At 42.0% G+C, this 22,573-nt stretch overlaps 3 protein-coding genes across 5 annotated transcripts in view; 1 reads left to right on the top strand and 2 right to left on the bottom strand.

Annotated features, from left to right (window-relative positions):
• LOC109833133 lies at positions 4,960–6,827 on the bottom strand. Its single transcript, XM_020400689.1, has 3 exons — positions 6,632–6,827; positions 6,435–6,556; positions 4,960–5,197 (listed from the first exon to the last, which is right to left on the bottom strand). Exons 1-3 carry the CDS (start codon positions 6,745–6,747, stop codon positions 5,178–5,180), a joined length of 258 nt encoding a protein of 85 aa, XP_020256278.1. The 5' UTR covers positions 6,748–6,827; the 3' UTR covers positions 4,960–5,177.
• LOC109833131 overlaps positions 8,563–22,573 on the bottom strand; it is a 47,985-nt gene continuing 33,974 nt past the window's right edge. The window contains exon 5 of one of the 3 annotated variants that reach the window (XR_002245103.1): positions 8,563–9,108. Coding sequence is in view for 1 of the 3 variants with exons in the window: in XM_020400688.1 (XP_020256277.1) it covers positions 8,990–9,108 (119 nt within the window). In the remaining 2 variants the exon portion in view is untranslated. The remainder of the gene's footprint in view (positions 9,109–22,573) is intronic. The other 2 variants (XR_002245104.1, XM_020400688.1) reach the window with 2 other exon arrangements.
• On the top strand, positions 9,278–11,056 carry LOC109833128 (scopoletin glucosyltransferase-like). The gene has a single exon (XM_020400686.1). It carries the CDS (start codon positions 9,537–9,539, stop codon positions 10,944–10,946), a length of 1,410 nt encoding a protein of 469 aa, XP_020256275.1. The 5' UTR covers positions 9,278–9,536; the 3' UTR covers positions 10,947–11,056.

Consider the following 22,573-nt stretch of genomic DNA (forward strand, 5'->3'; position numbering starts at 1 on the left):
AACTAGCAAGGTGTGGGCTAAAACTGATTGTATACAAGCTAGAACTAGGGTAATAGAAGCTAGAACTAACGTAGAAGCTAGAATTAACAAGTTTGCTTGCAAAAAACGCGGGCTGGGTTTAGAACTAACAAGGTGTGTGTTAGAACTGGCTATATACAAGTTAGAACTAGGATAATAGAAGCTAGAACTAACGTAGAAGCAAGAATTAACAAGTGTGCATTTAAAAAACCCTTGTTGGGTTTAGAACTAGCAAGGTGTGGGTTAGAACTGACTGTATACAAGCTAGAACTAGGGTAATAGAAGGTAAAACTAACTCGAGGGCTACTAGAACTATCACGATAGCATCTAGAAATAACATATCATTAGGTATAATTATCAAATATAATTAACAACTATTTATAAAAACATGACTGTATCCTTATTATAACAACGATTTATAACTACCGTCCCAGCTTACAACAATTTTTGGTAATTAAATATTTTTCAGCCTATTTTGCTAATTAAGTTTTAAAAATGGTCTATTTTAAAAATTTGTTCGAAATTAAAATACAAAAAGACTGCGCACATTAGGTTTATTGCAAATTCAGCTTCCTCCAAAAAGGTGTGGATGTCTCGTGAAAGTGGAAAAATAGGGACAACTTTTGACTATTTTTTAAAATTAAATCGTTCATTTATTTGTAGCTGGTCAAACATTTTTTTCTTTTTTTTTCTTTTCTTCTTCTAGCTAATGGATTAATGCTCTGTGCGTCTCGACGACGACAATCTACGGCGGGGGAGCGGCGGCAATCTACGACGACAAGGACGCGTGGAGGAGGGGAGGGGAGGTGACGGCGAACTCGAGGGAAGCCTTAGGGGCCTGAGCGGAGGCGACAACGGCGAGGAGGGCGAGTGCCAGGTTGACGAGCTTGAGAAAGCTCTTAGTTTTAGAGAGAGAGGAGAGAGAGAGAGAGAGAGAGAGAGAGAGAGAGAGAGAGAGAGGAGATGAGAGAGAGATGATATGATTGCTGGTCTGAGAGATTAAGAAGAGAGGATAAGGATAATTTGGGGATTTTAGCTTAGCTGACATGTAATAATTGATAAAAAAGACTATAATACAAAGTGTCACACATCAAAGGGCTGATTTACATGGGGAAAACTATGAGGGGCATCGTCACATAAAATTTTTGCTTTTAGGGCCTGTACACATTTTTCCCAAAAATTAATGTTCAAGGTTTCAGCGTTATTATTCGGTCTACTTCTGTGTGTAAATCTTCAGAACTAACGTTAGGTGAGCACAAAATTCCTTCAATTGTTTGTAAAGATTAATAAAACATAAATATACATTAAAATGTCTTTTACTAATATTAAGGCAGTTTGCACTAGCTGCACGAATTAAAAGTGACAATTGTTTTACAAGTGTTTACTATTTATCGTTATTATTTTCTACTATTAAATCAAATTCTTTAGCTTTTGTATGTTTTTTTTAAGAAAAAATGGGGTGAAATACCCCACTCCTTAAAAACCAAAATATATTGAAAAAACATAGATACTTACAAAGTATGACTGAAGAGAAGAAGAGAACAAAAGTGGCTATATGGGGAAGGGAGAGGACCTTGTCGTCACCCACACACTAATATCCACCCCGTTATCAACTCTCCCCGATATCAAGCCAAAAAAAAAGAAAAAAAACCATAAATCATTTCTAAAAGAACTAAGAAGAAAGCAGGTGCAACTGAGCCTAAACACCTGCTCAGAGATTGTCATTCATGGCGACCTCCGTCCCCCCTCCTGCCAAAGCTTCAAGGCCCAAATTAACAGCAGCTTTATAAAGTCGAGAGGCAGCTTTTCCACTTGCTGCACGTGACCAAAATAGGGTAAGACGAGCCACATTTGAAGCAATCTTTTGTGGACTAACCTGTTTATCTTTAAAAATCAAGTTGTTACGACATGTCCAAGTCCACCAGCAGAAGCTAGGGAGGATAACCCTCCAAAGGACTTTGAGGTCCGAGCTGATCAGGAAATTTTCCTTAACTAAAATAAGGCTATCTTCTTCAAGGGGCCAGGAGTCCATGTTCTCGTAAGGGAGAAGAAGGTACCAAGCTTGTCTGATAATCAGGAAATTTTCCTTAACTTTTGTATGTTATGCACCATCTTCTCTACATCAGCCCTATCAAAATTTGACAATTATCTTATTAATACATCACTTGATCATCTCTCTCCTCTCTTTATTCATATTATTATTATTATTATTACTCTTTCCACAATCAAGATTATTCAGACCATCTCTCTCGAATTTTCAAGCATGGGGTAGGTGTTAATACAGGAGGATTATTTACAAGAGCAGAAGAATTATTTGCCGAAAATAATTAAATGAGAAAGTTGGCTGCGGAATTTTCTATAGCAAGAGATTTTTCTGTTGTTTCCGTATGCGTACAATCAAATGAGCTTATTTCTAACAGGAGACTTTGTTCTTATATGTGAAATCATGGGATCCAAGTAGGGGTGTTAACGGAGCGGATACGGCTCGGATATGGCACTTATCATATCTATATCCGCTTACCCATCTCGGATACGGATACGGATACGGATATACGTCGGTAAGAAAAATTCATATCCATATCCGCCAAAATCGGATACGGTTACGGATATAGATGCGGATATATAAACGGATATGCATGCGGATACAAAAAGGATATGAGAAAACTAGATAGTATTTAGAAAATTACAGTCATGTGATACAAAAAGAGTTCGTTAATATGTTCATTATGATTGAAAAGCTAAGATTAGACATCTTGATCATCAAAATTAACCACAAATCTGTAATCTAAGAATCAAAACTATCGTAAGAGTATTACCAATATGTATTCGAATATTTTCGGATACAGATACGGATATTTCACTACAAAATCATATCCGCAACCATATCCTATCGGTAATAGATTTGAGTAACCATATTCGTATCCTAACGGATACGGTTACGGATATTTTCTCGGATACGGATACGTTTTGGCAGATCCAAGTCTCCTCTTTCATGATAGCCAGCCCATTTATATTTTATTCCTCTGGCAAGTGCGTCATATCAAGGCTTAATAATTTTTGCCGTCTTATTTTTTTTCTGCAGGTGTTTCACGTTCCTTTCCCCTTATTATTAGATATACTTATGCTAATCATAGTTATCAAATTATGGTTTCTGGCAGTACAACCATAGTCAGGGTACATGTCGCTTCGAATGGGGACAATATTGTACGAACGTTTAGGGACTGTTTGTTTGTCTAAAAAAAGGAAAATTAAAGAAAATGAAATCTATTTCTAAGAAAAATAGGTTTTGAGATTGTTTGGTTGACTAAAAAAAGAATGAAATCAAAAAAATGGAGATGATATGAGATGAGTTGTCACCTTATTATAGAATGATGTGAGTGAGTTTTTAAGAAAACTTATTTTGATGTTGTTTGGTTGGCGGAAAAAATAAGAAAATAAATTATAAGAAACATATTTCTTGTATTAGGTTGTTTTCTTTTGTTTGGTTATTTTTTAAAAATAAGAAAATAGATGAGATGAGATGAGTTGTCATTATATTATTGGATGATGTGACCCACACTTAAGGAAATTGTTTTCCTAGCTTTTGGGGAGGAAAACAAAGAAATAAAATGTTAATGAGATGAGATGAGTTGTCACAATCTTATTGGATGATGTGAGTGATTTTTAAATATGAGATGAGGTGAGTTGAGTGATGTTGTGGATGAAAATAATATTTTATTAGATGTGGTGGATGTGATGGATGAGTTGTTGGATGAAAATAATATTTTATTAGATGTGGTAGATGAGTTGTTGGATAAAAATAATATTTTATTAGATATTGTGGGTGAGTTTTAGGGATGGAAATGTGTAAAATTGTACTTTTTGAGATTTTTTTGATTTTTATTTCTATTTTTTGGTTTTTTAGGAAATAACCAAACAGACCCTTAGTGTAAAATGTTGAGAAAGATGGAACTTGCTTACTGCTCACTTAAACACATAGATGTGATCATTGATAAAGAGTTTGATCTTGTCTTGTTCGTGTAAAAGCCAGTCAAATGAAACTTAGTATTCAAAAGTCAAATTTTAGGAGAGAACAGTTGCATCAAATACCATTTGGTAGTGCTTTACACAGACTCAAGAAGATGCGAGGAAAATCAATTTCAGTAGAGAACTGGGAGTAAATAGCTTAAAGAAACGCTTAATCAGCTGCTTAAAGAGACTAGCTTAAAGAGATTAGCCAAAATATATAGCTCTGGTGCGGAAATTACTAAAATATAAAAAATATTTTAAAATTTTATTATAAGTCATTAAAAAAAGAACAGTGCAGCTGGCATCAGAAGCGATCTTCTTCAAAAGAAATTCAAAGTATTATAGTATTTACCAATATATATATATATATTTGTAGCAAATAACCTCAAAACCGAGCCTTTACTAATTGAATATTGAAAACAGAACCACGGCATTTTTGCTTGCAGCACTTTGATGTCAACCCCGACTAATGAGCACGAGGCAATCAAGCTATATTACTTATGGTTCCATAAATTAGCAATAAAGTATGATACACACTATAAATAATCAGGGATAAGATCAGAAGCGCTCCCACCCTTCTCTGAATACTGATTACAGGAACAAGAATGATCAACTCCTCGCTGCGGTTGAACATTAACATCAATTAAATTAGAATAGCCTTCGAAAATATTTTTACTGCGTACAACCAATCAATGAAGTCCTTAGAAACAACAAACAATCTTAAAATCCATAAGTAATCGGTTTGCTCGCTGCCCTGATTAGTTGCCAAATATAATCCAACCGCTATGTTGTTTGTGTTTCAGAATGGATAAATGCTTGGCCAGAATGGAAGTATTTGTATTGCAGTATGAGTATCCACACATGCATGCTAGTGTTATAATTTGTAACATAAAAGTGAAATTTGCAAAATGGACTTACAGTAACAAACCAAACTATAGCACAAATAACTATTCTTAGACACCCAAGTTATGCTCATTAGTTAAACAATATCCCAAAATGCTAAAACCACATGTTACAAGTGATAAACATAAAATGCAAACTTTCTCAATGTCATGATATATAGTTTTAGCCATAACATTAAGTGCCTCGATGCCTCCAAACTGACAAAAGACTATTATCTACCGGTTCTCTGAATAACCAGTAAAGCTTGATCACAAAGGTAAAGCACGCCCTACATCAAGAAGTAAAGGATCAGGATGCGAGGAAATATCAATCAACTTCAAGAATCAAACGTGACATCAATTGCTTGTAATGATCCAAGCCAACTTAATATCAAGACAGATCAGGATATGAGGCAAATATCAATCAACTTCAAGAATCAACCGAGACTTCAACTACATGAAATGATCTAAAATCGTAATTACAATGTAACAACTAACCAACTAGACACATGGTTGACAATTATCTGGCCGACACGAAGTCTCATGGGAGTTCACTAGACAAAACTGAATAGTGGAAACAATATGAAAGGGTGTTCTAGAAAGAGTAAATAATCTTCATGATCAACAAGGCATCACCATAGCTGAAGATGCAAGAAGACTGGACATCACAGGGTCCGGGAGCTCACATCAAGAACAAAACCAGACGTAACATTTAATTCCATACATATTTCAGGGATTGATAATGAACTACTAAGCAATATGCATGGTTCAAACATTACCACCTAAGCAAACTGTACCAGCAATGACATGTACCAACAGTAATTATGTCATTATATAAAAAAGAAAGCAAACTGCTCTCGTATGTTTACATGATCTCCTCAATATTTTAATCTAAGAGGAGGGTATGCAAACCAGTATGCACACAGAATAAACATTCAGATGTTCCATGCAAAACTTACTAATTGTCGGGCATAGATAATCAATGGTAGATTGCAGAGATCAATATAGATTCTATGCCATCAAGTGTCACAATATACAATGGTCTCCGGTTTTAATATAATCTGTAAGGTTTATCTACTACATTCCGATCTTGAATTTGCTTGTAAGTCTACTAGAAAGATAAAAACATGATGCCGTGAACCCTAATTTATTGATACACTAACAGTGTCGTTCTTATCTTTCATCAGCATGGGTGTTGGTACTCATAATGACCCAAACATCGAGTCGCTATTCCCCAGCACCACTTGTTCAAGTTTTTAGTATTTCTTCCAACGTATCAGCACTTCGTGCAAATTCTCGACACATCTCTATGGTTCTTCCCGAGCATTAGCTCTTGTTTGCTCTCCAAAGTCTTCCCGACATTCTTCTTAATCTAATACATATTTATTTTATCCTCTTCTATTTCAAATCCTATTTCACTGAAAGAATATAATCGTTTAAACCACATATACTCAATTACACTACAAAACCACTGAAAATACACGAACTCTACCAAAAAAAACCAAACTAATTTGGATTTGCAATCACCTTGGGAGAGGCAAGTCCAGCAAGAGGAATCAACGCCGATGCTCGATTTAAGACGAGACGAGGCGATCGCGCTGTGAAGAGGTATTAAAGACTCAACAGTGCCCAATGCGGAGACGATAGCCCTAAAAATAAGAACAATAGAAAAAGGAAGGAACAAACTAAGATGGAGGCAAGGAAAGCTAGGGTTTAGAATTTACCTTGAAGAGAGGAGAGAGAATCTTCTCGACGGTGCGGTGATCGGAATTAGGGTTTGCGAGCGGCCGGCGGCCGATCTCACGGCGGCGATGGCGGGAGACCTGCAGAGTGATGCCATTAGGTCTCTTTCGTTCGTGTCGCAGCAGGAGTGAAAGTGGTTTAGGGGTAGACGGACCTTTAAACTGGATATACAAACTGAGGTTTGTGCTCCAAGAAACTTAAGCCCATATAAACTCCACTACAATAGTGGGCCTTCGGGTTATGTTGACCCTCACTAATAAATCACTGAAATTTGCTGGCCCATAAAAGGTAGGGTTCTCTCGATATTAGTCATCAAGTCAACACCATTGGGCTTTTGAAATTAGTCTCTTAAATCTTCAAATTTAAGTACGTCCCTCCAGATGTCGATATTTTGAAATCAGCCTCCCAAAACTTTTAAGTGTTTTTGAAATATGCCCGCCAAGTCTTCATATTTTGAAATTATTCCCCCCAAATCTAATAAGCCCCAAATATTTCAACCAACCGCTAATTAGAATGACTAATTTCAAAATGTTTAAAGAATTTGGGGGACTAATTGAAAAACACTTAAAGATCTAGGGACTATGTCAAAATATCAAGATCTCAGGGACTACTTCAAAATGTGAAAGATTCGTGGGACTAATACTTGGGTTGCGTCTTTTTTTTTTTTTTGGGTGTGTGGGTGGGTGGGTGTGGGCTACTGTACTTGTCATGAATTGTATAAAAGATGTATACTTGTACGTCACCTGGAAGAAGAGATATTACTGGTGGGATACAGGAATATTCACAACGAATAAAATAAAGAAACCCAAGCAATTAGAGAGTGAATTTCAAGCTTCAAAGGATTTGGTCATAGACTTTTCTTGGCTGGCCCAGAATCGGTCTATTTTCACGCCAAGGTCTCATAAAAATTATAGTTTATGCTTCCCTTCTCTTTGTTCAACTCTTTTCCCTTGTTGTTTCATAAAAATGATTTAGTTCACGTATGTCATCATCGGTGAAGTTATATATTGTACATTGGCGTGATAAGACATCACTATACATTGGTGTCACAGAACGCCTACTTTGCATGTATTTTCACTTACTTTTATGTTAATTTTCTATTTAATTCACCATTGAAACTAAGGCGGGACATATCGGGAATGATAAATTGATAATTTTGGGAATTGTTTATTCAATTAATTGATAAGTTACATTGAGAAACCATTAGGGCAAAATATGAGCTTCGCTATTCTATGTTGTCTATTTATATTTTGGACAAAATTTTGAAATCAATTATTTTGAGAATTTAATCAGCAAAAACGATTCAATTAGGGGGAAAATTAGCAAAATCGACCGCTCGTCATGAGAGAACGGTTGATTTTGCTAAAATACAATTTTTACGATACGCGGGACTACTAGTCTCGTGTAATTTAAAGTCTTAATTAAGCGACCAAATTATACGGGACTACTCCCATTTTCCATTTCCTTAGCATGGCTAATGATGGATTAGTAACCCCTAATTACAAGGGATTAGTAGTCCCGTGTAATTAAAAAACCCCTTCAGCAAAATCAATCGTTTTCTGCCCGAGAGGGCTAAAAATGGTTGATTTTGCTCATTTTTAAGGAAGAATGTCGTTTTCACCGATTAAATTATCAAAATAGTTGATTTAAAAAATTTCTCCTTATATTTAATGGATTTGTATGCGTAATGATCTTTTTGTGTGCGGCCAAGCAAGAGATAGTCAACTTGTCCGATATATTTGTACAACAAAATAACAAAGCCGTATCCTAATAAGAGAGTCATTCATTCGGAACCTTGTTCATCTCATATTCAACCTAGCTCTTGCAAAGACTTGAATTTATAGAGAGATTTGTATCAAACATTGAGTGTGGGAAACAAGCCAATGAAATTTTCTTCTCTTTGGAGATCGCGAACAAGAATAGTGATTCAAACAAGAGGTCCTATAGAATTTTTACACAGCAAAAGGTCGAAAGATCTTTTGTCGAACTTCCCTGCCGTTTGAAGATTTTGAAGTTTTCCTTCGCTTTGGTTAAGACGTATTTTTTTTGAGCTGAAAAGCAGGGTAAAAAGCCCTGCTCATTAAAGATTTTATTAATAAACATAACTACTACAATACTAGTTGAAGAACCACATAGGGTGAAGCAGGTAAGGAGCGGACCTGTGTCGTCACCTACCAAACTGGACCCATAACGGAACCTCAACTAGATAGCACAAAGATACATACTTACATACTAAATTTCAGGAAGAAAACATACTTAGAAACAAAACAACTTAGTTTTATGAGGTAGAACATCAGTAGATAACCGACAAAAGGTACATTTCCCAGTGGCTTCTGAGTTTAGAGGGCATGAGGAAGGCAATCCCCAGTGGCATCAGCGCTCTTATTTGCAAGCTCCTGGAGTCCGACACTTTTAGCCGCCCGGCGAAGTCTCCTTTCCAATCTCTCATCCGCGGCACCTGCCCAAAAAGTAGTATATCTACCTATATTAGAAGCAGTTCTCGTTGTCATCGTCCAACAGTAGCTTCCACAATTTGTCAATAGTTTTAAGGGGTTTTTGCTTTTAGACCCATTTGTTTACTCCCATTTATTTTTAAACCCAAGTACTATTATAGATGAAGAAAATTTCTAGGAGGAATCTTAATTTAAATTAATGCATCTTTTAACTTAACAATCTCATACTGACTCACGATAGCACGGCTCACACAGGCTGTTCCTAAAGTTTAAAGGTTAGCGCCAAGTGTTTGCTCTCAAGCTTCTCAGCATTGCAGTTCCCATTACTACACGACACAGTCCGTTACAGAAGAGAACAACAACTCCCCTCACTTCATTTACATCTGCTCCTCTGAATTTCTCTCTCATCTATCGCTTCACTACCAAGCTCACAATGGGAACTGAAGATCAACGCCCCCTCCGCATCTTCTTCCTCCCTCTAATGAGCCCCGGCCACATGATCCCCATGGTCGACATGGCCAAGCTCTTCGCCCTCCGCCCAAACATCTCAGCCACCATAATCACCACCCCTGCCAATGAACCCCTTGTCCGCCCGTCGATCCAATCCACCGCCATTGAGCTCCTCCTTGTCCCATTCCCCCACTCCGTCACGCACCTCCTACGCGACGGCAACGAGAACCTTGCCTCTCTCACCTTCCCTGACTTCCGCGACTTCTTCATCGCCTTCTACTCCCTCCAGAAGCCCATTGAAGAGCTCCTGTACTCTCGCCGCCCAGACTGCATCGTCTCCGACTTTATGTTCACATGGACCACGGACACCGCTGCGGCACTCAACGTGCCTAGAATCGTGTTCTACGGTCATGGCACGTTTGCCAATTGCGTACATGAAAGCCTCCTGCGCTACACTCCTTACGAGAAAGTTAACGATGATTCTGAGGTGTTCGCGGTCGAAGGCCTACCTCACCGTATAGAGATGACGAGATTGGAGGTTTCTTTGGGTTTGAAATACTCAACGCAGGCGATGGTGGAGTCGGTAGAGAGGAGCTACGGCGTGGTTGTGAACAGTTTTGTCGAGCTTGAGCCGGAGTATGCAGAGCTCTATCGGAAGAATGGACGGAGGGCATACTACGTGGGCCCGCTATCGCTGTCGACCAAAGATGAAGCAGAGAAGGCAGATAGAGGGAAGAAGTTCAATCCAGAGCTTGAAGGACTCATTACGTGGTTGGATAAGGAGGAGGAGAATTCAGCTGTGTATGCTTGTTTTGGTAGCCTGAATGAATTCTCAGCTGATCAGCTGCGAGAAATTGCGCTGGGGCTCGAGGCCTCGGGCCAATTATTTGTCTGGGCTGTGAGGGATATCAATAGACAGAACGAAGCAGAGTGGTTGCCTGAGGATTTTGAGGAGAGGGTGAAGGGGAAGGGAGTGGTGATAAGAGGATGGGCACCACAGATTGCGATCTTGAACCATAGAGCAGTAGGAGGGTTCTTGACCCACTGCGGATGGAATTCGACACTGGAGAGTATAAGTGCCGGTGTGCCGATGGTGACGTGGCCTGTAGATTATGAGCAGTTTGTAAATGAGAAGCTGGTAGCTCAGGTGCTGGACATCGGAGTGAGCATCGAGAGAGAAGGGAAGAAGGTGGTGAAGGCGAAGGAGATAGCGAAGGCAGTGAAGAACGTGATGGGAGAGGGGGAGGAAGCGGAGGAGAGAAGAATGAGGGCGAGGAAGTACGCGGTGAAGGCCAGGGCAGCGATGGAGGAGAGCAGCGGGTCATCCTACTTGGAAATGAATCGTATGATCGAGGAGATTAGGGAGCATTCGCATAGGACGGCCAACATCTGACCATTGGAACACTGGGGAAATTTCAGTTGTTTTGCCCCTTTTTTTTTTCACTTTTGTGCTAGTGTAAACCTATGCTTCCTAAAGGCTGAAATTTAACTATTTTCAAGCTACAAACCGCCGTACACGTCGGTTGTTTCTTGCGTACGCTTGTTATCACTTGTCTACGGAGCTTGGAAGAAGTTCATGCTTTTGCTGACAAGTTGCGTGAAGAAAGCTTCAATAGCTAAGTAGGTAGTGTGAAGAAAGCTTCAATAGCTAAGTAGGTAGTGCGCATAGCTTAAACATGTCGAAAAAGACACCCACATAAGGAGAAACTGCAAATTGGAAAAGCGAAATATATAGACTATAAAAAAAGTTCCCTGAAAATAACTTCTCGCGAGGATCAAATCCACCATCCTCTGCGCCGTACACAGCCTATGAAGGTGGGTCAGCTGTGAACGTGAGGGGGGACACAGGACAGTGAGTGTCCCCCATGCCCCTATGCCTCTCCCATACCTCTTGCCTCTCCCATACCTCTATCTCTAGCCGGTTCCACACCCACCTCCACTTCTTCTATAAATAGGAGAGGTAGTGAGAAGAGATAAAATGGTGGGGAAAATCTTATGTGGGTTTAAGTGAAGTTTGAAAGAAAAGAGAGAGTGAGTTGAGAGAGAACTTGTAATAGTTTGGTATTCTACTCATAGTAAAAAACTCTGTTTGGTAAAAAATTTACAGTAAAAAGACAATGAAAGAAAATTGACTTGTATTCTCTCAAAATCGATTACAATTTGGATTCCCTGATTACAAAAGAGAAGAGGATTGATCTGAATCCTCCCCTTTGTTTAAAACTGGGTTCTTCACGGTAGCGATGGAGTGCCTCCTTCGAATGCTTGCGTCGAACTTGCTCTCCGTTGACGATCTGATGTCTTGTTTCACTGGAACGTGGTCTTCTCCTCACGATTTGACGTTGTGGAGAACTCTGAACGAGTTTAAAACTCTATGAAAGAGTTGATTTAACCAAAAGTCGGTTATAAGCCAAGAATAAAGAAGATCTTGTTGTCGATCTCCAAAGCTCCAACCGAAGGATGAAGGATCCTCTTTTCGCTGCCAAGTCCCAGCCGAAGGATCAGAACCGAAACCCCAAAGATTCCGCCTCGAGGATCTTTTCTGTTGCTGCCAAGAAGTTCTAACAGACCGAACCCCTGAACTGAATTGATTTTCAGTTATTTATAGAGGATTAAGGGGTGTAACCACCTCCTTAATTCGCTCCTAAGTGGGGCTAATGGAATGTAACCGCCCCTTAAATCACTCCTGAGTGGAGTTGTGATCCCCTCAGATCGTGGGAAACGATTTTGAAACCGTTTAGCTCGTGTTTGAACGAGTCAAACGCAAATCCTGTATTCTGGAATGAAATCTGCGTTTGAACGCAGTGTTTGCGAGTTGCGTCTGGCGGCGGTTAGAGTTGCGTCTGGCAACAAGTGAAGCTGCGTTGGGTAGCGGTATAGAGTTGCGTCTGGCAGCGAGTGAAGCTGCGTTTGGTAGCGGTATAGAGTTGCGTCTGGCAGCGCTTGGAGCTGCGTTGGGCAGCGGTTGGAGCTGCGTTGAGCAACGGTATAGAGCTGCGTTGGGCAGCGGTATAGAGATTTGTGGGTAGCGGTATAGAGCTGCGTTGGGTGCGTTGGGCAGCGCTTGGAATGCGTTGGGCAGCGGTATAGAGCTGCGTTGGGCAGCGCTTGGAGCTGCGTTGAGCAGCGGTTGGAGCTACGTTGAGCAGCGGTTGGAGCTGCGGTATGAGCTGCGTTGAGCTGCGTTCGTGGCTATGAACGCGATGCGTCTTGATGCTGGTGTGCGGGGAGGACTTCCGCAGCTTGATTTGAAGAGACCGTCGATTTGTAGTCTCTTTCTGTCAAAGCATTGCAAAGATCATCATTTTGTAATCTTTATAACTCCCGATGTTGATTGTGAAGGCTGTTGATTAGAGCTTTCATCAGTTGTTGCTCGTCTTGGCTCCTTGAGAATATGAGAGTTGTCAGATTGTAACTCCCGATGTTGATTGTGAAGGCTGTTGAATTGGGGCTTTCATTAGTTGTTGTGAAGGTCGTCAGATTGTAACCTTCTACGTGAAAGTCCTCAAATTGTAGCCTTCTGGAAGTCGTCAGATTGTAACTTCCATCATCGGTGTTTGATGGGGATCAGCTATCTATTGTGATTTTTTTGACAGCCTACAGAACCCCCTCCAAAGTTTTCGAAAGTTCGCGGTTGACTGGGATGAATTTTCGGAATACTTTGGATCTCAACTCTGATCTTGGAGCTGTTGATTCCTTGTGGTAAAGGATTTGTTCTCTGCACTTGCTTCGAAGGCATCTTGGTTGAAGGGATTTGCCACGTAGGACCTGTGTGAAGGTATGCGCCATAATCCTGCTTCTGGACTGTGGGGGTGGACCCTGCATTTTGAACTTGAGATGCGAGTCTCACCCTTGCATGTTGAATTTGGAACACGGGTGTGACCTCGGCGTTCGGTTTTTGCATCGCGGGTCTGACCTCAACGTTTTGACTTAAGACATGGAAGTGGCTTCCGTGCATTTTTAACTAAGTCTTTGAGACTTGTCTTTAGCTCATTTGTTTTAAGTCTCGGCTCACATCCATTAAGCTAATGGGCCTGCAAACGTGCATAGGATTTTTGGCAAACCCTCAGCCATCAACGGATTTGATAAGCCTTTACCGACTACCGTGTTAACGTGACAGGATTTGTGTTGCGATTGGAGCAACTTTGTGGACTTATCATCCTATTGATGAGGATTGATAAGTGGGTTGTCAGAGGTTTAGTGTTAACGTGACAGGATTTGTGTTGCGATTGGAGCAACTTTGTGGACTTATCATCCTATTGATGATGATTGATAAGTGGGTTTTGTCAGAGGTTTAGTGTTAACGTGACAGGATTTGTGTTGCGATTGGAGCAACTTTGTGGACTTATCATCCTATTGATGAGGATTGATAAGTGGGTTGTCAGAGGTTTAGTGTTAACGTGACAGGATTTGTGTTGCGATTGGAGCAACTTTGTGGACTTATCATCCTATTGATGAGGATTGATAAGTGGGTTTTGTCAGAGGTTTAGTGTTAACGTGACAGGATTTGTGTTGCGATTGGAGCAACTTTGTGGACTTATCATCCTATTGATGAGGATTGATAGGTGGGTTTTGTCAGAGGTTTAGTGTTAACGTGACAGGATTGTGTTGCGATGGGAGCAACTTTGTGGACTTATCATCTTATTGATGAGGATTGATAAGTGGGTTTTGTCAGAGGTTTAGTGTTAACGTGACAGGATTTGTGTTGCGATTGGAGCAACTTTGTGGACTTATCATCCTATTGATGAGGATTGATAAGTTGATTTGTCAGAGGTTTGGTGTTAACGTGACAGGATTGTGTTGCGATCGGAGCAACTTTGTGGACTTATCATTCTATTGACGAGGATTGATAAGTGGGTTTTGTCAGAGGTTTAGTGTTAACGTGACAGGATTTTTGTACTTGTGATTTGAACAAGATTTTGGGGACTAGCGTCTCGCTGGGGAGAATTGCTAAGTGAGTTTATCATCAGGAGCGATGAATTTTGATACTAAGATTTTGAAGACTTAGTGTCTTGCTGGGGAAGATTACGATTTGAGCAATTTTGAGAACCTATCATCCTATTGAAGAGGATTGATAAGTTGATTATCAGAGGTGTATTGTTAATGATGCAAGCTGCATTCATACTCTGTGGGTGATGATCGTCAGAAGTGTAATGTTAACTTGACGATGTGAAAGGTTTATTACTCTTAATCCAATGGATTCCAAGTAACCAACCCCCAGTCTTGATTAAGACTTAGCAGGGGAATAAAAAAAGATAGACAAGACACATCACCTAGTGGGGCACTATCCATGAAGTCGGAATAGAGGCACATCACCTGGTAGGCCATTATCTGATGAGTTTGACTATCAGATGTAACTGTTAACGTGATAGTTTTGGTGATAGTTTTGGTGGACCCTCCATCCTACTTGAAGAGGATTGGTGGGGGAATTTGGAGGAAAATGACTATCAGAGGTGACGGTTAACGTGATAGTTTTGGTGGACCCGCCATCCTACTTGAAGAGGATTGGTGGGGGAATTTGAAGGAAAATGACTATCAGAGGTGACGGTTAACGTGATAGTTTTGGTGGACCCGCCATCCTACTTGAAGAGGATTGGTGGGGGAATTTGGAGGAAAAGGACTATCAGAGGTGACGGTTAACGTGATAGTTTTGGTGGACCCGCCATCATACTTAAAGAGGATTGGTAGGGGAATTTGGAGGAAAAGGACTATCAGAGGTGACGGTTAACGTGATAGTTTTGGTGGACCCATCATCATATTGAAGATGATTGATGGGGAAATTTGGAGAAAATGGACTATCAGAGGTGATCATTAACGTGATAGTTTTGGTAGACTTCGTGGTTGACAGAGGTATTCTGTTGAACATGACAACTCAGAAAATTTATTATTCATAATCCAATGAACTACAAATAAACCAACCCCCAGTCTTGAACAAGTGCAGGGGGAAAAAGGGTAGACATGGCACATCGCCTAGTGGGCCATTTTCTAACGAGGTTGACTATCAGAGGTAATTGTTAACGTGATAGTTGTTGGACCTGTCATCCTACTTGAAGAGGATTGGCTTCAGTGGTTGTAGTATCTTCTCCTTCTGACTGAGAAGATTGGGCTTGGTCCGATTGCTCAGGTGAAGATTGGGCTTGGTCCGATTGCTCAGGCTGATCATGCCTACTTTGTTCTTCATCTTTGATCCTGGCAATGATCTTTTGAGCCTGTTCGCCTTGAGAGATTAGTTGTCTCCAGGAACGGCATTCTGCAACTCCTATTCGGGCTAGGAGGTCGGTCTGCAAGTTATGTCGACAGGTCTCCACTAAGGTAGACTGTGGCATACCTGTCGGGCATTGAAGAGCCATGTTTCGAAACCTCTTGACGAAGGCTTTGACGGACTCCCTCTTCTTCTGCTTAGTGGTGAGAAGGGTATGGATGGAGACTTCTGTATCCTCTTCAAAGAATCTTGACAGGAAGAGTCTCTCTAGATCCGCCTACTTTTGGATACATCGAGCAGGCAGTTTTCTGAACCATTCAAAGACAACTCCCTTGAGGGTGCCAATGAACAATCGAGCCAGTATGGCGTCGTTTGATATCACATTCCCAGTCTGTGACTTGAAGTGATAGATATGTTGGTTCGGTGATCCCGTGCCGTCAAAAGTTTGTAGCGTCGGGACCTCGAACTTTGGAGGATAAGGGGCTGCATCCCATTCGGCAGGATAGGGTCTGACAACTCCCTCGTCTTGGAGCTCGCTTCTGTTGGCCATGACATTGAGGCGGGCTTCTAATTCTTCCATTTTGGCAGAATGGAGATTACGCTCGTTCTCAGTCTCTCTTCCTTCATCAGAGGAAGATTCCAGGTTGTGGGCTTCTTGGTCAGAAGCCGTGTCATCAACCACTTTTCACTTCCTTTCGCTTGTGTGAGGTTGGGATGAAGACGTTTTTCCTCTCCGGGAAGATTCTTGCCTGGGTGGCAAATATGTCTTTTGAGATTTGGCCTTGTCTGCAACGAGTTGAGTCAATAGGGCCATGAGTTCATTGATGGCCTCCTGCTGAGATTTGATCATGACCTCCTGCTCAGCAATTCTCCTTACCAGGTCTTCATGGTTTCCCGTCATATAAGCGGAGCTCTCATGCTCAACAAAAGAGCTTGATGATTGGGACTCTGCAATGGCTGAGTTCATCATCAGAATTGGTTCCTCTGGCTAGCCTCCGATAGTTGACGGGGAGAATGGCTCCTGTTCGCGTCCGAGTGCGTTGGTAGACTCCTTCAAACTCGTTAGCAATTTCTCTGATAGTCGGTGAACGACTCGTCTCAGAGTCATCTGAACTAGGACCTGAGGCTTTCCCTCTGCCGATCACATTGATAGTGACCTCAGGATATTCGGTCTCTGGAGACTTCTTCCTGTGAGAACGTCGATGTCGGTTGGGCAAAGCAACGTTCGTAAATTGGTCGAACACCAACAGTTTGGCCGCATATGAGCAGCATTGACATCCCGAGAGGACCGTAGGAATCAGTCGTTCACATTGGAATGAACGAATGATTTGTTGCATCGGTCTTTCTCTTGATATGAACTTTCTCAAATCTGTTGTGAAGATTCGAGGAGAACTACTCACTGATCGTGAGGTTTGAATTGGAACCCCCAGTCCATGATTGGACATGACTGGCTCTTGGTGAACATGGATCTGGTTGAGATGCCTTGAATCCATGAACTTCTTATATCCACTGTATACACCAGGTTCTTTATCGAATTTTGTTGCCTGAATGCATGCCTGAGCTCTAGGTTTTGCTGGTGAAACGCAGTCTTGAAGTCTGTATTTTGGTTCTGAAACACATATTTGAGAGTTGCGTTCATTTTGTGGAACGCGCCCTTGAGGGTTGCGTTCATTTTATGGAACGCACCCCTGAGGGTTGCACTCAGTCTTCTTCACACAGAGCCTATGTTTGGGCTCATAGACACGAGACTTGCATTCTGAAATAGAAACGCAGGGCATAGGGTCGCGTTTAGGCTCACAAACACGAAGCTCGTGTTGACTTGAGGATCGAAATTCTCGGAGATGTGCTCGTCGTAGGGATCTCCTCCTGCGTCGAGCGGTGTTCTTCTTAGCCTGCTTCAAGGCCTTTGCAGCGACGCCACCATCTGTGTTGATCAAGTTTGTCGCCTCAATGGATATCTTTCGACCCGATACCCGTCGTCTTGGCGCGGGTTTGGCTGAAGCTGAGCCCACTCCATCAGGGGAGGGGCTGTCCGAGCAGTCTTCCTTAGGTGGTCCGGCTGTAATTGGAGCAGTTGGAGCTTTAGTCTCTTTGGAAATGTAATACCCCAACCCTTGAGAGTTGGGGCTAAGGGATCCGGAGGAGAGGGCCTCCTCAAACTTGGCTTGATCAAACTCTACCACGAGAGTTTCGACGGTTGTTCCAGTGAGATGAACATCGAATTACGCCACCACTTCTTCGTCAATCTTCTTTTCGGGAACCCAACTCTTAGAAACTCCAAAGTTAAGCGTGCTTGGCCTGGAGAAATTCTAGGATGGGTGACCTCCTGGGAAGTTTTCCAGGGAGCGCGTGAGTGAGGACAAAACGTGCTGAAAAGACATGTGGTGGTTTGTGAGGTCAGTCCATCAGATCTAATAGCGTACCGACTCCGGGATTCCGGGGCGGGGCGTTACAGGAAACTTTGTGGATCTTGCGCATAGCCTTGGGGCTAAGGGATCTAGAGGAGAGGGCCTCCTCAAACTTGGCTTGATCAAACTCTACCACGAGAGTTTTGACGGTTGTTCCAGTGAGATGAACATCGAATTGCGCCACCACTTTTTCGTCAGAGAAGCTAGTCCCCAGCGGAGTCGCCATCTTTTGTTTGGTGGAAAATTTACAGTAAAAAGACAATGAAAGAAAATTGACTTGTATTCTCTCAAAATCGATTACAATTTGGATTCCCTGATTACAAAAGAGAAGAGGATTGATTTGAATCTTCCCCTTTGTTTAAAACTGGGTTCTTCACGGTAGCGATGGAGTGCCTCCTTCGAATGCTTGCGTCGAACTTGCTCTCCGTTGACGATCTGATGTCTTGTTTCACTGGAACGTGGTCTTCTCCTCACGATTTGACGTTGTGGAGAACTCTGAACGAGTTTAAAACTCTATGAAAGAGTTGATTTAACCAAAAGTCGGTTATAAGCCAAGAATGAAGAAGATCTTGTTGCCGATCTCCAAAGCTCCAACCGAAGGATGAAGGATCCTCTTTTCGCTGCCAAGTCCCAGCCGAAGGATCAGAACCGAAACCTCAAAGATTCCGCCTCGAGGATCTCTTCTGTTGCTGCCAAGAAGTTCTAACAGACCGAACCCCTGAACTGAATTGATTTTCAGTTATTTATAGAGGATTAAGGGGTGTAACCACCTCCTTAATTCGTTCCTAACTGGGGCTAATGGAATGTAACCGCCCCTTAAATCACTCCTGAGTGGAGTTGTGATCCCCTCAGATCGTGGGAAACGGTTTTGAAACCGTTTAGCTCGTATTTGAACGAGTCAAACGCAAATCCTGTATTCTGGAATGAAATATGCGTTTGAACGCAGTGTTTGCGAGCTGCGTCTGGCGGCGGTTAGAGTTGCGTCTGGCAGCGAGTGAAGCTGCGTTTGGTAGCGGTATAAAGTTGCGTCTGGCAGCGAGTGAAGCTGCGTTTGGTAGTGGTATAGAGTTGCGTCTGGCAGCGCTTGGAGCTGCGTTGGGCAGCGGTTGGAGCTGCGTTGAGCAGCGGTATAGAGCTGTGTTGGACAGCGGTATAGAGATGCGTTGGGCAGCGGTATAGAGCTGCGTTAGGCAGCGCTTGGAGCTGCGTTGAGCAGCGGTTGGAGCTGCGTTGAGCTATGGTATGAGCTGCATTGAGCTGCGTTCGTGGCTATGAACGCGATGCATCTTGATGCTGGTGTGCGGGGAGGACTTCCGCAGCTTGATTTGAAAAGACCGTCGATTTGTAGTCTCTTTCTGTCAAAGCGTTGCAAAGATCGTCATTTTGTAATCTTTGCTTTAGCTCTCTGATATGTGAGAGTCGTCAGATTGTAACTCCCGATGTTGATTATGAAGGCTGTTTGATTAGAGCTTCCATCAGTTGTCATGAAGGTCGTCAGATTGTAACCTTTAGCGATCTACGTGAAAGTCTTCAAATTGTAACCTTCTGGAAGTCGTCAGAGTGTAACTTCCATCATCGGTGTTTTGATGGGGATCAACTATCTTTTGTGATTTTTAGACAGCCTACAAACTCCTCCCGTGGATGTAGGCAAGTTTGCCGAACCACGTAAACCTCGTGTCTGTATTGTCTTAACTGTGTGTTTGTCAACTGATGAGAGGAAGAGTGCATATTTCACTTTGTTGAAATATTTCACTTTCAATTCTAGTTTCCCTTGAGAAACAAGAATTTCACTATCTATTCTAGTTTCCTTTGAGAAACAATAATATAGAGGTTGACTTGTGCTTTTGTGAAAACGAAAGCCAGGGCTCTCTCTCAAGACATTTCGCTTCCGTGGCGTGAGGGCGTGACTCTGCGCCCAACAATTGGTATCAGAACCCTTTATTCAGATTGGAGGTGGTAAAATTTCTGATCTAAGGTGATGCTTGATTATTGTGTGTTGAACACAAGGTATTTGTTAAAATTCCTGACAAAAGCGGATTTATTTATACAAGCAAAAAATAGCGTCTACAAGTAAAATAATTAAAGTTGGAAAGTACGAGATTGAAAAATTCAATGGGAAGAATGATTTTTCCTATTGGAGGATGCAGATGAAAAATTCGTTGATTTCGCAGAAATTACACAAAACTTTACCGGGAAAAAAGAAGAAGCACAAGGACATGTCTGATGATGATTGGAAGGAGCTGGATCTGGAACCACGGGCGTCGATTATTCTTTGCCTTGAAAGGGATGTAGCTTTCTTGGTGGACGAGGAGGAAACGGCTGCGGGCGTGTGGTTAAAGTTAGAGAGCACCTTCATGACGAAGAGTCTGACGAACCGGATCTATTTGAAATCCAAATTGTACACTTGTAAGATGGAGGAAGGCTCGTCAATCTGGGAGTACATCAACAAGTTCGATAGGATCTTATCGGATTTGAAAGACATTGAGGTGACAGTGGAAGACGAGGATCAGGCACTTCTACTACTTCTATCTCTACTGAAATTTTATGAGAATCTGGTTCAAACACTGATGCTTATGGGTGACAATTTGTCGATGGATGAGACTAGAACGGCGCTTCTAGCGGATGATTTTCAAAAAATTGTAACTAGTGATATGGCCACTGGTGGTAACAAAGAACAAGCGCAGGGGGTTTTTGCCGGAGGAAGGGGCAATGAGCGAGGAAAAGGTAAGGGAGGAAAGTCTAGATCAAAATCAAGACCTCTTACGGAAAGACCGTGTTTCAAATGCGGTGAGCTAGGGCATTTCAAAGTCAATTGTTCTAAAAAGAGAATAGGTGGGAAGAAGAACAACAAAACTGAAAGACGAGAAGGTAAGGAAGAGGTAAGCTACGCTTCAGGGGAAGGGAGCGATAAGGAATGCTATGTCGTCACGAGTGGCGAGGATACCTCCGGGAAGTCGATACTTGATTCTGGTTGCTCTTACCACATGTGTCCAATAGGAAATGGTTTACTACCTACAGGAGCATTGATGGTAGAAAAATACCCCCCATAGTGGATTGATCATTCTGACCAATCCACTATGTGGGGTATGTATTGATGGGGAACAACCATGCTTGTAAAACGATGGGGCTAGGTGATATCAAAATCCGGATGCATGATAGAGTGGTTCGAACCTTGACGGATGTAAGACACGTTCCCGACTTGCGGAAGAATCTTATCTCAGTTGGTGCTTTGGACTCCGGGGGTTGCAAGATTATAACAGAGAACAGAGTGAAGAGGGTTGTTCGGGGTTCCTTAGTAACGATGAAGGGCATTCGTCATGGTAACCTATATACTCTCTCAGGTACGACGGTGACGGTCGATGCAGCTGTTGGAACTGATGGAAGTGGTGGAGATTCATGTGAGCACACACGGTTATGGCATAGACGGCTTGGGCACATGTAAGAGAAGGGCCTAGATTTGCTCAGTAAGGATGATTTGTTGAAGAATCTAAAGAAACCTTGCAGGGATTTTTGCGAAGACTGTGTGTATGGAAAGGCACACAGGGTTCAGTTTCTGACAAGAAATCACAAGAGTAGAGAGATACTAGATTATGTGCACACGGATGTTTGAGGTCCGGCTTCGACAACTTCCAAGGGTGGTTCCATATATTTTGTCTCATTCATAGATAATCATTCGAGGTATGCTTGGATTTATTTTTTGAAGCATAAGAATGAGGTATTTGAGACATTCAAGAAGTAGAAGGCGATGGTTGAGAACAGGACAGGAAAAAAATTGAAGACATTGAGATCTGACAACGGTATAGAGTATACAGATAGTGCCTTCAAGAAGTTCTGTGATCAGGAGGGGATTGTCAGACACTGGACAGTTAGATCTACACCACAGTATAATGGGGTCGCGGAGAGACTGAACCGAACACTGTGAGAGAAAGCAATGAGTATGAGATCATATGCTGGTTTGAGCAAAGAATGGTGGGCAGAGTCAATTACTACAGCTTGCTATATTGTGAATCGATCCCCACATTCGACATTGGACGGTGATACACCCTATCGGGTGTGGTCAGGGGAGCATGCAGATTACGATAGGCTCCGAATTTTCGGGTGTACCGTCTACTATCATGTCAACGAGGGAAAGCTTGACGCGAGGGCCAAGAAGATAATTTTCTTGGGGTATGCAAAGGGTGTAAAAGGCTATCGCATTTGGTGTACAGAAGATTCAAAGTTCGTGATCAGCAGGGACGTTACCTTTGATGAGAAGTTCATGATTGCTAGGGTGGCCAAGGATGATGGTGTTGAGACTGTTTGGACTTCTAAGTCCCAGGTTATTGAGATAGAACCTAAAGACCAACCAAGTTCTAATCGTGTTCAAGTAGAAATTCAGGTAGATGATGAGCTTGAGCAGGAGGAGGTTCAGCA

This window comes from Asparagus officinalis, chromosome 3 (genome assembly GCF_001876935.1).
Source record: "Asparagus officinalis chromosome 3, Aspof.V1, whole genome shotgun sequence".
NCBI classification, from domain to species: domain Eukaryota; kingdom Viridiplantae; phylum Streptophyta; class Magnoliopsida; order Asparagales; family Asparagaceae; genus Asparagus; species Asparagus officinalis.

What these genes read in the sequence shown, in the direction of transcription:
- LOC109833133 (XM_020400689.1), bottom strand. Translation starts at nt 6,747, where the DNA reads ATGGCATCACTCTGCAGGTCTCCCGCCATCGCCGCCGTGAGATCGGCC. An exon ending in TTCTCTCTCCTCTCTTCAAG is followed by an intron (nt 6,557 to 6,631) that starts GTAAATTCTAAA and finishes TCTTATTTTTAG; the next exon opens with GGCTATCGTCTCCGCATTGG. An exon ending in CTGGACTTGCCTCTCCCAAG is followed by an intron (nt 5,198 to 6,434) that starts GTGATTGCAAAT and finishes TTCTTGATGTAG; the next exon opens with GGCGTGCTTTACCTTTGTGA.
- LOC109833128 (XM_020400686.1), top strand. Translation starts at nt 9,537, where the DNA reads ATGGGAACTGAAGATCAACGCCCCCTCCGCATCTTCTTCCTCCCTCTA.